This window comes from Diplotaxodon limnothrissa, linkage group LG5, assembly GCF_057381915.1.
Source record: "Diplotaxodon limnothrissa isolate DT_005_m linkage group LG5, D_limnothrissa_male_GT1.1, whole genome shotgun sequence".
In the NCBI taxonomy this organism is placed as follows: Eukaryota; Metazoa; Chordata; class Actinopteri; order Cichliformes; family Cichlidae; genus Diplotaxodon; species Diplotaxodon limnothrissa.
The window spans coordinates 18700438-18718178 of record NC_140600.1 but is presented as its reverse complement, the minus strand read 5'-3'; the positions used below and the strand labels follow the sequence as shown (position 1 = coordinate 18718178).

The following is a 17741-nucleotide window of genomic DNA, read 5'->3' as shown; positions in this document are numbered from 1 at the left end:
CATATTTTTTTTAAACTTTGAAACCACTGTAATTGTACAACTATCAATGCTGTAAAATATCTCAACATGTAATCCTATTTATGTTACTTCGGATATGATATTCTATTTATGTTAACACTGATAGCGCCATTAGTGATTAAGGACTTGGGGGCATTTTTAATTTTCAAGACTGATATACGGCGAAACACAGTATTACAAAAATAAATGTAAGATTTTTATTGGTTATTATATTAAAGATTTTTTAAAATAAAACATGTTTTAGTTTTTTAATTTATCTGGCCCTTTAAACAGGAAGTCTCAGCTCTTTAGTCTAGTGGTTCCTGCAACCACAATAGAAAGAATATTATGATTTGCTGCAACAAGGGTGTCAAACATGTGGTCTGGAGGCCCGAACTGGCCCGTGGAATGGTCCAATACGGTCCACCTGGTGGTTTTGTGAAGTGTAAAAATTACAGCTCCCACTGTAATTTGCACCAGAAAGTACTGTGTTACAAGTCTTAGTGGTTAACAACCAAGCAGGAAGCATAGGGTTGCACTGGCCCCACAATGCTTATGCATGAATGAGACAGTGTATATGACTGTGAACAGGGCACTTCTGCATGTGCATCATGAGTATAACTACTATCAGGATAATTAATTTACTTAAAAATTGTTCATCACAAACCAACATTTAACCTCTTATGCAGTTCAAATAATATCATCCACACAAACTGGCCACTTTATTAGGTACACTTCTTTGGTACTGGGTTGGGTCCCCTTTTGAGTTCAGGACTGCCTTAATTCTGTAATTTCTATGTTGAACATTTCTCAGATATTTTGGTCTATATTGATGTGACAGCATCACACAGTTTTTGCAGAATTGTCAGCTGCACATGATGAAACTCTCCTGGTCCACAACATCCCAAAGGTGCTCTATTGGCTTCAAATCTGGTGAATGTGGAGGAGGCCATTTGAGCAACTGTGAACTCATTGTCATGTTCAATGACATGATGCACTATGCTGCTGTAAGCAGGAATCAGAAGATGGCTTTGTGGTCATAAATGGATGGGCATGGTCAGCGACAATAATCAGACTGTGGCATTTAAACAATGCTCCATTGGGCCTAATGGGCCTAAAGTGTGCCAAGAAAATATCCCTTACACCATTACACCACCAGCAGCCTGAAGTGCTGATCCACGGCATCGTGGATACGTGCTTTCATGTTGTTTATTCTGACACTATCACCTGAATGTCACAGCAGAGATCACTGAAGCTGAGGTCACTAATATTCAAACTTGTCCAAGATTTTTAGTAGACCCACATATTGTACCAATCTGAAAGTACCATCACTTCGTTCTCGAGTTATCGTGTTCACAAAGTTGGGTATCCATGCCATCTGCCCTGACGTCCTAAAGGGAGTATGGCCATTCTCCTCTGACCTCTGAAGTAGATAAAGCATTTTCACCCAGATAACAGCCATTCAAAACTATTCTCTGTAAACCTTGTTTGGGAAAATATCAGTAGATCAGCAGGTTCTGAAATAACCAGACTAGCCTGTCCGGCACCAGCAACCATGCAAATGTTCAAGTCCCTTAAATCATCTTTCTTCCCCATTCTGCTCAGTTTGAACTTCTGCAGGTCATACAGGCCATGTCTACACGCTCAAATGCCATGGTAATGCCATGACATATTTGCACGTACAGGTGTACCTAACAAAGTGGCACAGGCTCAGCATGACCCACTGAATTCTACATCAGTTTCTCACTATTGTATTTATTTATGATAAAATATTCTGATGAGCCTGACCACACCGCACTGAGTAAGATAGATGAATGACATCAACACGTGAATACAAAATGCATATATTCTTCTTTAGAGTATTTTTGAATAAAAAAAACAAACAAACAAAAAACTGATGCAATTTAAAATTATTTAAGTAAACGGAAACAAAACACATTTCCCTCACAGCATGTGCTATTATAAACATAAATTGCTACATTTTAAAGGTCACAAACAAACAAATATATATATATATATATATATATATATAATTATAAAATTAACTATAATTAACAAATCACCACTAAGAGCTGTAATAATAGAGGTGGGCCAGCAGAATATGATGGATACTTTGTTTCTATAGATTCCAGGTCTCCAGAAGAAACCACATTAAAAAATACACTTCTCTCCCCTACATACAAGTTAAAAGTTTCAGTATCGACATTGGTATCGGCAATACTAGCCCTTTATTTACTTGGTATCGGATGGATACCAAACTTTGCAGAATCGTACAGCACTGGTAATTTAGATGTAATTACTGCAGTTCTGCCTGTAAGCAAGCCTGCACGAAAATGATCATTAATGTGACAGCATGTCAAATTAACAAAGCTTAAAAATGAGCCACAAAATAAGATGATGAAGGCTCAGCCCGTGTTGGGGGAGGCTCTGCACCTGTTCGTTGCTGGACTGAAGGACCAAAAGGCGCTGGGCTCGCAGGGTGTTGGATCAAAGCGCTAATAGGCTGCTGCAGGGCGGACTTTAGCCTACTTTACATACAGAGACAACAAAACGCCTGTCCACAGACGGAGACGCGGATACCTGCCTGAAAATGTCTTCTCCCAGTGCTACCTCCAACCCTCTGAACACTCTGGCGCCAAAAAGGAAGACGAAGAAGAAACACTTTGTTCAACAGAAAGTGAAGGTTTTCCGAGCGAGTGACCCCGTGTTGAGCGTGCTGATGTGGGGAGTCAATCATTCGGTAGCTATAAGGCCGTTTAATGTGCACTTCTGTCTGCCTGGGTATGAAAATGTTCATTATTAACTATTTATCCACTGATCATGCGCAGATTAATGACCTGAGCCAGGTGCCCGTACCTGTCATGCTGCTCCCAGACGACTTCAAAGCCAGCACCAAGATCAAAGTCAACAACCACCTCTTCAATAAGTACTGTGCTCTGCTCATAGGCTCTACTCAGCTCTGTCTGCATGATTGCAGGAGCCTCGTTTTGCTTCCTGTAAACTGCACAGATTTTTGTTCCTCTCAGGATTTATTTCTCGGTGTTATTGTCTCTGCTTATCAGAATATCCAGACCCCTTTAGAGAGCAACGGTGTTTTTCTTCACCAACACTATAGCTACAGTAATGAGCGCAGTGCAATATTGTCTCGAAAGAGAAAGAATGATGTTATGGGCTAAAGTTAGAAGTGCAGCATTAACTTGTGTTTTTTTTACTTGCTGTGCAACATAATTTAAAAGGCAAAAAAAGGTTAGCTTGATGGATTTATCTGAAATAGTGGTGGAAGAGTGTCAGTCAGAGTGTGCTACAGTATAATAATCATTTATAAAAGCTGTCCTATACAGTGTCTGTTGTTAGGTTCGGTTTCTATAAGCACTGAGTCTAGAAAAGTGAAAGGCTTTCAATAATCCTTTAATCCGTTCAGGAATCCGGGTTCAGTAAAGACTTATGAACAGAGGTTTGAGGACCAATAAAATATTTTCCCAAGGTTAAAGTGCCGTTACTGTAGTGAGATTTCTCTGAACTTGTTTTGATCTGGAAGCTGTTAAGCAGCAGGATCCCTAATATAATTCAGTCAGCTAATAGTCACGAGCATAGATCTTTTGTAAAATGTTGCTGCACACTAAATCTATGCGTTATTGTCATTATTCCTCAGGGAGACTCTTCCAGGACAGTTTAAATTCAAAGAGCACTGTCCTCAAGTGTTCAGAAACCTGCGAGAGCGCTTTGGCATTGAGGATCAAGATTTCCAGGTATGATTCACAGCAAGTCTGCGTTTCATTGTGCACTAAAATATAAATATGGATAAAATCTATCGTTTCACAAAAATGTAGAGGCCATTAGAAAAAAACATAGACTCGCACAAGCAGAGAACATCCAAGGCTCTGTGTGTTTTCCTTTGATCGAAACCATGAACTTTTATGTGCATATTGATCTGCTCGCTTCTACATTTGCATTTCTTTGTGTCGTATTTTGCATGCGCCAGGTGGCACACAGCCATCCTCCAGTCTGGGAAGTGCACATTTGCTTAGCACACAATTACGGGAAACATATTGTTGCTGATAAAAGTCACATTAGCTTACTGCAGACCTGCATTCAGATCAATGTGAGAAGCATGTTAAAACAAAGCTTTTTATGGTCCGATGCTGCGCAGCATTACATTTCTGGTATATGTAAGATATTTGCATTTGTTTCAACACTTTAAAATGTGAAAGGTTTCCCAGGGCAGGAGGCTTCTCCTTCTGATCTCATGATGCTGTTCTCTCACTCACCGGCAGGTTTCTCTGGCTCGGAGTCCTCCTCTCAGACACGACGAAGGGAAATATGCGGGCCTGCTGCTGACGTCGTACGACCGCACTTTGGTTATAAAAGAAATTTCCAGTGAGGAGGTTGCAGAAATGCATAATGCGCTCTCTGCATATCACCAGGTAGGACTGACACAAGTTTATATGTCCTTTAAAGGTCAGAGAGTAGGTTCAATTTTAAAATTGGAGACTCCAGCTTTCAGGCCCCTTTTCTGTGGAACCAGCTCCCAGTTTGGATACTGGAGAGAGGCACTCTCTCTGCTTTTACAATAAGGCTCAAAACTATACTTTCTGATAAAGGTTATAGTTAGGGCTGGATCAGGTGACCCAGAATCCTCCCTTAGTTACCCTGCATTTAGGGCTAAGCTGCTGGGCTCTTCCCATAGTGCACTGAGTGTTTCTTCTTCACCTCTTTTCACTGTCTGTGGTTGTTCACCACTTTGCATTTAATCATTAGTTATTATTAATCCCTGGCTCTCTTACACAGTGTGTCTTTTGTTGTGTCTCCCTCTCCTCACCCCTAACCGGTTGCAGCTGATGGCTGCCTCTCCTGGTTCTGCTGCAAGTTTTTTCCTGTTAAAAGGGAGTTTTTCCTTCCCACTGTCACCATATGCTTGCTCACGTGGGGTCATCTGATTGTTGTGGTTTTCTCTCTTTTACCTTTTAGTATGAAGTGCCTTGATGTGACTGTTGCTGCGATTTGGAGCTAAATAAAATGAATTGAATTGAACTGAACTAAGAACATAGTATTTCTAGTGTGTGCATGGTTGCAATCCTTTTGTACATGCACACATCTACCAGTCTTTTCTCTTTCCTTGTGTCGTTTTTATACAAGAAAAAAATGTGCCCTTTTTACATTAACCATGGTTGCCATGGTAAAGGTTTTACAGCATCAAAGCTGAGACACGAGTGTTAGAATTTCATGGCTCCAGTTTTACATTTAAATTGAAGCATATTAAATAATTCACATTGAAGAATGATTCTGTCAGAGCTTTTTCTGGTTATACAGATACAAAAAAAAATAACACACCAAACAGAGAAAGCTAAGTCACATGACATATTAACAAGTAGCATGATGTTTGTTTGCTTGTACTGTATTTCTTTTCTGTAGTGCCACAAAAGGCCTTCACACAGCTTTTTGTTGTTGTTGTTGTTGTTGAAAGAGCACTGATGTTACCAATGACATTTAAAAGGGCTTGCAGTAAGCCATGATACTGTTGCATGAGCCTGTCAGTGTCACGGGTCTGGGTCCGTTGGACCCAGTATGTGGAGTTTCATGTTTTTGTTATTCCATGTTTGAGGTTATTATGTTTTGGTTTTAGTTTGCATCAGGGATTGTTTTCTTGTTCTCTTGTTGTGTTTATGATGATGATTATGATGTTTATTATTTGAGTTTCATGTTTAAGGATTTGTTCTCGGTTGTATCTCACGTTTAGTTTAGTTCAGGTTCCATGTGTCATTCTGTCTGTCTCTCAGTGTCAGGTCTGCGTCTTGGTGTGGTGTTCTCATTTCCTGTTTTATTGTGAAGGTCTGGGTCTCATGTGAGTGTGTTCAGTTTTACCTCTGTCTCGTCGTGTTGATCATTCCCAGCTGTGTCCACCACCTGTGTGTAATTCCCCTGTGTTTCTCTGGGTGTATTTAAGTCATGTCCTCCGTTGTTGTAGTTGCTGGTCCGTCTGTGTATTCCACCCTGCCTCATCTGTGTTTCTACCATGTCTCACCTGTGTGTTCTCCCTGCTGTCCATCATCAGTCTCCTCTGCTCATTCAGGTTTGTGCTTTGTAGTTTTAGTTGTTTCCCAGTATAGTTTAGTTCTCCGTGTTGCCGTTTGCCTCTCCTTTTGTGTTCAATAAATCACCTTTTACACCTTCACGACTGCCTGCGTGTGGATCCTCCTTTTCCTCCTCCACACGGCTCCTCTCACTCGCCGTGACAGTCAGTGAACATCACTCCCTAATCTCAGATCACTTTAATGCATTTCCACTGAAAAGACACTGGCCCTGGTGCCAAAAAATCAATAAAAATGCCCGAAGTTGGCACCACTGGTATCAATTGATATAGGAGGGGTTACCAAAAAAAAAGAAAATTCACTGATGACTCACAGATGTAGACCACAGATTCTGTGCAACATGATTTCCTTCCTACAGATATTACTTCTGAGGCATAACGATTTTTCGCAGACCTGTCAAAATGTTTCCTTCTCATAAATCACCAAGAGAGAATCAAATACGCACCACCATCAGAGATTTATACTACAGACCCAGTTGCACAGACCCAGGATATCTTTGCGCTATCTGGATTCACTTACCCTAACACTGGCAATCAGGATAAGCGGTCACGTGTAGCTGGTAATCATCTTGCTAAGTTAACCCAGGGTTTCCCCTTTGTGGTCACATGAAAGTGGTGGCATTAGCACTAGAGCAGTAGAGCAGCTGATGTTACACAGGAAGGTGAGAGAATACTATGGGAAAAATATGAAGAAGTTAAACAGGTAATATGCCTGAAAGCAACGTAGCTGCTGCAGACAAAGCAGTATGAGGGTATGTAAGAGAAAAAGCGCTTAAGAGTAATATCGTATTAAAATTGTATGTGTTAAGGACTTTGGTTAATAATAACGCTTAGCCTTTCTGAAGCCTGAAAAGAAAGCCAGCAACATACTGACTGTGTAGGTTAACAGATTTATCATATCAAAATGCAAGAAGATATTGATATTAATTGAGTATTTCATTAAATTAATGTTTAAAGGGCATTTTTCATTCTTATTCTCTCATCTGCAGTCCCTGTGATGTTTCATGATCTGAGAATAAATAATTCATATAAAAACTCAATTCAAACGGAGGCTTAGTCTATGTCCAACAGACCTTAGAATAAGGTCAGCAGGTACAGTGCGGGGCTCTGTTTAAGATCATATATAAATGCTTATAGAGCAATAAGATTGTTACTGATAGTCATCAGGGAAAGATGAAAATTTTAGATGCTATTTAAAATCTAAATGTTGTAGTGATGCTGACCACAAGAGTTGTGTATGCTGTGTGAGCACAGTAGATTAGGACAGGTGTGGTGCTACTGTTAAACAAACTAGAATTGTTTCTAGCTTGTTCACAACGCTAATGTGAGCCAGTACTCTGCCAGTGTAGGTATATAATCGACAGCTCAGACACGCTGTGCATAAACTCAGCCGGTCATTCTTATCATTCTAGTAATTTGGAGGGGTTTGTTTTTGTTGTGCTATATGAGCTCATAGAGGTGTTCTGTGAAGCAAGATTATGGGGTTAGTGAGCTGTCTTGACCTTAAAGTCAGAGTTTTCAGTGTCATGAAAGCGGCTCTCTTTTTACCAGGATAAGTCATCATGATAACAGGTCACTGTTTGAAAACAGCATGTTTTTTAATGATTGCTTAATTTACAACATTTTAAGGTGTGATATCGATTTTCTGCCGGAGCTATATGTTTCATATGCAGCTTGTTAAGCCTACTACTATTACTTTACTAAAACCTCTTAATAATGGGGTCTATAAATGTACAGCTGTGAAAACGGTGCCACTAGAGTGTGTATATATTATTCTGGTGATGCAGAAAATGTTTAAATGTTGTTATGCCCGATTCTAATCTGCTGCCTCTTTTACACTGTTTGAACCGCAGCTGCAGGAAGACTGAACACACACCATGAACACCTATCAATCAGTTAAATCAGATTCACGTTGGTCTGCTGACAAACTAAAGTGATTTGCACTTGCCAGTTTAAAGTTTCAGAGGTCTAATGTGCAGCCACCATATTAGACATCAACAGCAGCGCTGAGCGCACACTTAGTGGTAACATAAATATATTAACTCAAATTAAAACGTTTACTTCACCACTCTGCCAAATCCCAAGATAAATGACTTTGCATTTCGCTGTTATATTTTTTCATTTCTTTATAGGTTTTATGACCACTTTACATCATGATCATCTGATAATGGCTCTAACTGGAGCAGGCAACAGTCACAGGGATCATTTGTGTGAGAAGAATCACTTGACATGTGAAACACGCCTTTTTATGAGAGCTTGAACTTTCTTCTGGTTCCCAGTTCAGTTTCTTTGGAGTTTGGGGCTCTTGCTTAGAACCCCAACTTATTTTGAGTTTGATATTTCTTGTGTGTTTTGTTCCCTCGCTGTCTCCTTATCTTTTCCTCCCTCAGTTTCTGTGCTTGTGTTTTTGTCCTCCAATGTCCCCATGAGTCTGTTTTCATATTTAATTTGAGTCTTCTTGCCTCCATATTTAGCATATCTTCCTAACTTTCGTTTTCTTTCATTTTTACTTGATGTCTGATTGTTCTGACATATGTTAAGTGCATTCAGGTATGCCTTGCTCCCTCAGCGTACCCGGGGGTCGATTCACTTACTGTAACACTGGCACTCAAGATAAGCCGGTTTCCTCCAGGGCTTTCATTCCATGTTCACGTGAAAGGGGTGTTGTTGGCAGAATCAGCCACATTTATTAATAAGTTAATGACATCAGACTGTTCATACAAAGAGGTTAAACACGCAATACAGACTGAAAATCTCACAGCAGTTAACTAGCTTTGTAAGGTGATAGATTTACCAATATGACAACTCTAACAATAGGACACAGGAGAATCTGATGGATTTTAACAGAGTATTTTATTAAATGAATTTAGTTTTAATTCTCCATTTGTTTCATCCTAATTAAAGGTTTGACACAAATGTCATTCAGTATATTACCAACTCCAAGTCCATCAGAATTAGCTCAGTTTCACTTGTAGACGCTCCAGTGCACAAATGCAATGCAGACAACGCTGTGCTCAGTGGCTTTGACACTTATTGTTGCTCATCACAATGAACTGTTTTCATACTTGAGGTATAACAGACGTCTCAAAATACAAAGCTGATTAAAAAATGAAGTCGAGCATTGTGTAAATCCACGTTTACTTGCTGGGACTGTACATCCTCCCTGCCTTTCTTGACATTTCTTGCTATGATGCTATGAAATGACTTTATATTACCTGTGCATTGAATCATATCTGTTACAAGAAAAACCTTATCTTACTAGGAACTCTTTTATGTTATCATACTTTACCTCTTATGCAATGTCTTAACGACGCTGTAGAGTCATATAACAATGAAGCCATCTGTTTGAAATGCAGGCAGTGTTTTCAAATGGAGTTCGTCCTGTAAATTATTCCAAGTCTAAATTACATCTGCGGTGCTGATCAGATGCCACAGGAGGATCTTCAGGAAGAGCATTAACCACAACTTATTATATCCACGTGCAGATGTTTATTCTTCATGACTGAAAATCCATGTACTGATGGTCTCTTCCAGCATATTGTCACCTGCCACGGCAGGACGCTCCTCCCTCAGTTCCTGGCCATGTACAGAGTCACTGTGGAGAGTGAGGACACCTACCTGTTAGTAATGAGGAACATGTTCAGCCACCGACTTCACGTACACAGGAAGTATGACCTCAAGGTAATCCTCCAGAGGCAGTGTATCTCATATGATAGTGTCTTATTACTTTTATCAGCTATTGAAATGCTTAACTTACCAAAACATTTAAAGACAATAGTTTAAAAAACAGAGTGTTAAATGCTTGTGAATTAAAGTTATGCTTCACCCCAAACCATTTATTAATAGTAGACTGTTGGATTTATGGCCACACGTGTATCATCTCTGAGAACACATGAGTGATAATGACTATTCTAGCTTTGAAAGTAATGAGCAAATATGGATCTTTGGCTCAACAGTAACACCGGTCACTTTCTTCTCTTTCATCAGGGCTCGCTGGTGTCTCGTGAAGCCAGTTTTAAAGAAAAGGTGAGATCAGATTCAGGTAAAGTCAGTCTGTTGTCCACAAGAGTTCCAGTGACGTTTGTCTTTACTGGAAATAAAGCACACGTGTGGCCGTGGAGTGTTTAAGAGGCAGTGATCTATTACAGATGGTTATTTTTACGTCTTCTGACTCAGGCTCAATGAAAGAGTGGCTGAATACATTTGAGCTTGTTAATTTTAATTATGATAACCTTGCACTAACATCTCCAGTAAGAAAATGGTCAAAAAAAGCTCGGCTCCACTCGATTATTATACCTTTATTTGGCAATAGCTTTATTGCGATGTCTGATGTGTTTGGTTTCTTTTTTGTACCTGTTCAAATGAAGGACCAAAGTGTTTTGTTTTAGTGCAACACAGCGTGTTGCACTAAAAGGAAAAATATATAATCTATGAGGTGGTTATTTCCAAAACCAGTCAAGTGCCTTTCTGGTCTTTAGTTTTTGAAGTGATTTAGTTCTGTGCTCACATCAAGCTGGGAGACTCGTGAGAGAGAGAGAGATAAACACGAAACGTCAAAAACAGCAGCTGACCCTGACTGATAAACACTCGTCTTTCAACTCCACGCGTCAAGCTTGGAGAGGCCTTTGCGTTTAAAAAAAGCATCTCCACAGCAGTCGAAGCCATTACGCAGCTATATTTCCATAGGATTCATTTTCAGAATTTCTTTCTAATTTCTCCTTACCAGTGCTTCCCTTGTAAAACTGCGGGTGTCCTTTTTTAATATGTTTAAATGAAAGACATATATTGAGTCACAGAAACTTTTGAAAATGCTTTTTTTTAATCATTAACATTTTCTACAATATTTTTCTACAATATTTTGCTCTTTTCTTTTTCAGAAAAGAGACACTCCAATAAAAAATGGTAGAAATATCTCAGTGAGGCAAAAAGAAAAACTGTTGGGGTCCAGAAAAGAGGTTCAGTAAATAGCTCAAACTGCCTGAAGACCAAACACAGTAAAGTTTTAGGGTTCATCAAGTCCATTAATTAATAGTGCCAGGTTGACTTTGTAAGCCATTAAAATAAGCGCTTTGCCTGTTGCACAGCGATTGAATTCATAGCTGGTGTGCAGATTACAATGTATCATCGGTTTATTTAGGTATGCATCTTTGATATGGTTCATTTATTTATTTATCTTGTAGTCAGCTCACATGATTATCTGCCATAATGAGCAGGATACAACAACCTATTTATATGGTACTGTGCAAAAGTTTCAAGCCCTCGATTTTGTCACGTTTTGTTTCCTGGACCAGATTTTGTTGTGATCTTTGAAATAGTCTTGAGCAGCCCAGGCTTTCTGAAGGTCTTTTTAAATTTTTCTATGAACATTGGCTGCTTTTTCATTCATTTTCAGTCCAATCCTTGTACCTGCCCATTTTCAAAGGAATATTGTTGTTGTTTGTTAAGCTACTTAACATTGACCTGTGAATCATTCAAGCATAAAAATGCACCTAACCCAAGGGATGATCCAGTGTTGTGTCTACACATAATACACATCTTTGTTAATAGCAGTCTGTCACAAAAACATATAATTTCTTCCCATTTCTTTAGTTGAATCTATGAAAACAATAACAGAGACAGGCATAACATAGCATTTCTGCACCAACAAGGTGATTCCAAAAAAGCTTTTACCTGAAAAACTGTGAGTCTTTCAGCCTAAACTTTGATTTTAGCTCACTGAGACTTGTGTAACCTGAAATTAACAAACAATTGTTCAGTACTTGGCGTAATGATAATGATAATGATAATGATAATGATACGCCACTAAAAGGCAACATTTCTGTGAAAAAAAACCATCTGATTATTGCCTAACATTGTCTGACGTTTGGACTGATAGCTACATCAATCACCGACTGCAAGTAAAATGATAAAAGCTGAAGTGAGAAAGAAAAACTTAGCATACCTGAAGTGGCTGCACGTGTGCTACTGCCCCCACAGTCTGTCTGAAGATGTGGACGTGTTTAGTATTCTGGCTGCTCTCCCCGGTTTGACAGGCTACATCTAAGACTGCAAACCAAAAATGTATTTTTTTTCTCTTTGAAATGTGTGCCTGAGGGCAGAGTGTGGAATTATTTTCCTATGTGTAACTGTTATTGTTTGCGCATTGTGACAAATGTGATTTTAAGATTAGACTTTCTTGAATCTTCCCACAGAAAAATCACTTAGCAACAGGCTGTTTTAAACATCAGAAGCCCTCTGTTTGGCCTCCAGCGACGCTGACCTAGATAAAAAAGAAAAAGATGAAGAAATATCTGGTTTAATAGAGGAAGTTTGACTAGCTGCAGAGCTGCGGGAACCTTTGATATTTCCATCTGTACTGATTCAGAAAACAAAATTATGAAAATGTTATTTGGCTTTAATCATATGAAAATGGAGAAGCTATAAATGTTTTGATGAAAAGAAAAATGCTGTTGAATGAATGTTGTAATTCTTTCTATATTTTCAGGTCAAGGAATTGCCCACTTATAAGGATGTGGACTTTATGAATAACATGCAGAAAGTTTATGTGAGTGATGAAGAGAAGGAGAAAATAATGGACAAGCTCAACAGAGACACTGAGGTAAGAGAGGCGTTGCTTTTTGTGGGGGATTTTTGTGTTTCTTGTCTCTGGTGTGTAATTATTTCTCTCACTGCAGTTTCTTGTACGTATGAGGATCATGGACTACAGCCTGCTGCTCGGTATCCACGATGTCGAAAGAGCCGAGATGGAGGAGGAGGAGGAGGAGATGGAGCTGTCTGATGAGGAGGAAGAGGATGATGAAAATGGCCTTGCTCCTGCTCCCCACTCCACCTCCCCTGAAGGCATTACCGGCTACATGAACTCCTTCAAACCCATGGGTCCCGGGGATTTCGACCCTTATGTGGATGTGTACGCTATTCAGAGCGCTGTGGGTGAGTCCCGACAGCCGAGATAGGAGCCCTGCGCTTTTTCACCCACCGAAACTTCCTCTCACACTGTGCTGCACAAGATAAGATCATATGCGCAGATCAATATCGCTCGCCAAACACTGTGAATCGCTCCCTTGTAGGTGCGCCCCGTAGGGAGGTGTATTTTATGGGTCTGATTGACGTGCTGACGCAGTACGACACCAAGAAGAAAGCCGCTCACGCTGCCAAGGCTGTCAAACACGGGGTGAGAGATCAGTGCTCTGCAAAGTGTAAAGGGCTGCTTCTACTTATTTCTGATCGACTGTGTGTCTGTGTTTTGTAGGCAGGAGCTGAGATCTCAACTGTTCATCCAGAGCAGTACGCTAAACGCTTCAAAGAGTTCATCGCCAAAATCTTTGCCTAGTTCAGGGATTCATTTAATACATGAAGAATTCAGCTTTGCAGTCATCAAAGCATCACCAATAAAGCACTAATAATTTAATAGCATCCTTTTGTTTCCCTTCCTTTTTAAAAAACATCTTTACTATTCATGGGATTCTACACTTCGAGACAAGCTGTGCATTTATTCCAAGTGAAGAATTTGCGAAAAGGACTTCTTGGCAGCTCAATGTTGTTAATGGGTTTATTTTCTTTTGACGTAAAGGTTTGGCAACACTACTGTTGAGTCTAAGTGACAGCAAGAAATAAAAGATTCCTGAAAGACATCTTTCAAGTTTACACCTGTAAACATCACTAATATGAAGGTATTTGTTTTACTGGCCAAAGATGATAAAATAAGCTTTACACCAGCCACATTATTAGGTACATCTTGCTTGTATTCGCTTGGACTGCCTTAACTCTTCATGGTGTAGATTCAACAAAGAAAACAAAGATTTTGGTCAATGTTGACGTGATAGCATCACTCAGAACATCCATGATTTGAATCTTCTGTTCTACCATACCCAATCTGGTGAGTGTGGAGGGCATTTGAATGCAGTCATGTTCAAAAAAACAGCCTGAGATGATTTGAACTTTGTGACATGGTGCGTTATCCTGCTGAAGCAACCATCAGAAGGTGGGTACACTGTGGTCATAAAGGGATGGACATAGTAACAGGACTCAGACTGTGGCATTAAAATGATGCTCAGTTGGGGCTAAGGGAACCAAAGTGCGCCAAGAAAAGATCTCCAACCATTACACCACCATCATCAGGCTGAACTGTTAACACAAGGGAGGATGGATCCATGCTTTCATGCTGTTTACGCAACATTTTGATCCTACCATCCCATCGGACCAGGCAACACTTTTTCCAATCTGCTATTGTCTAATTTTGGTGATTTTGCTTTTTGTAATCTCAGTTTCCCATTCTTAGCTGACAGGAGTGGCACCGGGTGGAGTTTTCTGCTGCTGAAGCCCATCTGCGTCAAGGTTTGAAGTGTTGTTGGAGATGCTCGTCTGCATAGCTTAGAGGTTGTGTAATAATATTGAGTCCAGCCCACTGGCACCAACAACCAACAGTCACCTTAGTTTAACGTCTGGGCTATAGTAACCATGGTAAGTTCAAGGTGTGCCATATGTACCAACTGTACCAAAGTTCTTTAATGGCCTAACTGCTTCTTATATTGTTACATTTTTCTTTGCCAACATCCTGTTGAGTAAAGTAGGAACCACTTAGGATGGATCTAAGTGTCATTAGTTACTGCAAGCTGAAGCAAACTGATGTGATCCTAGCTGTACATGTGTTCCTTTAAATTGTATTCTCAGTGGTACAGCATTAATTTTTGTCTTTATTTAGTTGTCCCAGTCCTCCTGGCACACATTCCTGAAAATCCTTCAGCAGGGTTTCACTTTGGAATAGCAGCTGTGTGGACAAACAGGAGGGACAGAAAGATGAGAAATAAGAGGAAAAGACATTAAATGTTTTTTTAAATTTATTTTTTTATTTTTGTCTTTTAACCTAAAACAAAAAGAAGTATATTAATTATTTTATGCTACTTACTTTTTGGATATTTTTCTTTCAGCATTTGCAAAACACACTATAGGTTTGTTTACATGTACTATGTTCCAGAGCTTAAGTCTGGGTCCATCTGTTATGATTTCATTGTCATGTGAACATATATTAATTATACCTGTGCTAAAGACTGTGCATATCTACTCTTGAATCTATAAACCAGGAGATCTTGATAGCGTGCTACACAGATCTCTCTTATCTTTTTTAGAGAGACCCTAACTTATAGAGAAGTCTCATAGTGGTCATTTTTATTTTTGTCTCCAAATGTTTTCTGGGAAAAAAATGGGATTTGGTATATCATGCATCCAAGAAACTGAATCAGAGATGGATATATAAATAAGCTCATGACCTACAAAGAAGTAGGGCAGACTCAGTAGAGGACAAAAGTGTTGGGCCACATTTCTTAATCTTTGAATTCATGTGATTTCAGTCTCCTCGTCACAGGTGTATAAACAGAAACACAGAGGATCCAGTTCAATTCAGTTTTATTTATATGGCACCAAATCACAATAACAGTTTCCTCAAGGTGCTTTATATTGAAAGTTAATATAATAATAGAGAGAAAACCCTAAAAATCACATGAAAAACTCCCTTTTAACAGGAAGAAACCTCTGGCAGAGCCATGCTCAGAGGGGCCGGGGAGGGAGACAGGACAAAAGACACTCTGTGAGAGCTTAATAATAACTTCATAATAATTAGTGATTAAATGCAAATTGGTGTAGCCATGCAGCCTGCCTTTACAAATATTTTTGAAACAGTGGGTTGCTCTGAAGAGAGTGGTACTGTAATAGGTTTCCGCCGTTGCAACGATGAGTTGTGAAATTCCACCATCAAATGTAAATGATATTAATGCAAAGTGGATGTTTGGTACAGCAAAATGCCGGATCACATAAAGTTCCACATCTGGGTTGCTGAGTGCTGAGGCACACAGTGCTATCAAAGCTCTGTTAACTCAGTTACTGCAGAGCTCCAAACCTCCTCTGGTATTAACATCAGCACAAAAACTGTGCACTGGGAGCTTCATAGCATGGTTTTCCATGGCTGAGCAGGTCCTGTAGGTGTAATGTGTAGGAGGCCCTGTAGTGTACCGTTGTATTCTCATAAAATAACTTTTTAATTGTTTCGAAATTTTAGATAATGGCATGTAGTATCATTAATCATCGCAATCACTAATTATATTTACTAGAATAGCTCCAGAGGTTAATTTTCAGCTACTTTTAGTCCTCCGTTGATACGCTGTGTCACTTATTGTAAAGCTGACTGATCATTACCAAGACCTTTTTACAGTTAGGTTGGCACTCTTCTGATTAGTAGAGAATTGGTTAGTTCTGTGTCTGGAGCATCAGCCTTGTGGGTTCAATGATAGTTTCAAATTGCCCCATTTAAAAATAAAAAACTTTCCTCTGAAGCTCGTTAGAGTGTTCTTGTTCTAAGAAGTGAAGGCTATTCCATGTGGGAAACTGCCAAGGAAAACTTAAAGACTTCAACAGCATGCACGTCTCCCCTCACAGAGCAGCAAAACTGGCTGTAACAAAGAACAGAAAGAGAAGTGGGAGGTCCCGGAGCACAGCTGAGCAAGAGGAGAAGTACATCAGAGTCTAGTCTGAAAAACAGATGCCTCAAAGGTCCTCAACCGGCAGCTTCATTATATGGTACCTACATGCATCAGTCTCAGTGTCGGCAGTATAGCGGGGGACTCCAGAATGCTGTCCTTCTGGGCAGAGTTGACAAGAAAAAGCCATAGATTCCTTTACTCAGTGTCTTTTCCTTATCCATCTTTATCGTTTCCTTGGCCATTCTCAGATTTTCGACTAGCCAAATTTATATCTTCTAAACCTGCATTAGGGCCACAGTGACACTGACTCTATGTAGAAGTGTTTTCGGGCTTATATGATTATTTACTTTCATTTACAGTGTAATTCTAATATGTTTAACGTTTTTGTTCGATAAAAACAAGTCTTTTTTTTCGAAAAACTAAAACATTTGTAAGCAACCCAACATTTTAGTAGTGTTTATAATGCTACTAAACTCCAAGGTGTAAATTATACTGTTTATTAATAAGGGGACAAAATAAGTCAATAACCCAAATCTGAACACACACACACACACACACACACACACACACACACACACACACACACACACACACACACACACACACACACACACAACTCTAAGCAAAAACACCACAGCTTGGGCAGTAGCCTTAGTGTATTAATAATGAATACTCTGTGAATCATTGCATGAGTAAAAAAATACAAATGGAATACAAATGGAAGAAGATGTTTAAATCACAGACATGTATAGTCAGCTGAGCCGTCAGATAAACACAAGTTTATACGTACAGTACCGCAGGAGAGATGTTTTTATGCCGTTAAAAAAAGCTATTAAATCGGGGAACATTCCTCTGGTGCATGTTTACAAATATCGAATCGTTCAAAATCCAGGTTTTGTAGATGAGAGCCTACATCTGCATCTGGCAAACCCTACTTTCCCTTTCTATTAGACACAGCAGGAATAAAAAACAAAACACCCTGACAGTCCACCAAAAACTGCATTATCTGGAAAAACATGTTAGTATTTTAAAACAGTTAACTTATCTGTTTTTTTTTCTCTACATTCGACCAAAATCAAGGCATTTCACTTGTTCATTTGCACATCTAGTTTTACACTCGCCTTGATAATGAGCTACTGCTGGAGTCATAATGCATACATCCTATACATTATTTATGTCAGACA

At 39.4% G+C, this 17741-nt stretch overlaps 1 protein-coding gene across 1 annotated transcript; it reads left to right on the top strand.

Moving 5' to 3' along the window:
• Window positions 1-2587: 2587 nt before the first annotated feature.
• Window positions 2588-13415, top strand: LOC146632095 (phosphatidylinositol 5-phosphate 4-kinase type-2 gamma-like). The gene is made up of 10 exons (XM_085354060.1): window positions 2588-2737; window positions 2826-2923; window positions 3650-3746; window positions 4272-4421; window positions 9620-9766; window positions 10073-10111; window positions 12570-12683; window positions 12760-13015; window positions 13153-13256; window positions 13335-13415. The coding sequence occupies exons 1-10, from the start codon at window positions 2588-2590 to the stop codon at window positions 13413-13415; spliced, it is 1236 nt and encodes a 411-aa protein (XP_085210186.1).
• The last annotated feature ends 4326 nt before the right edge of the window (window positions 13416-17741 follow it).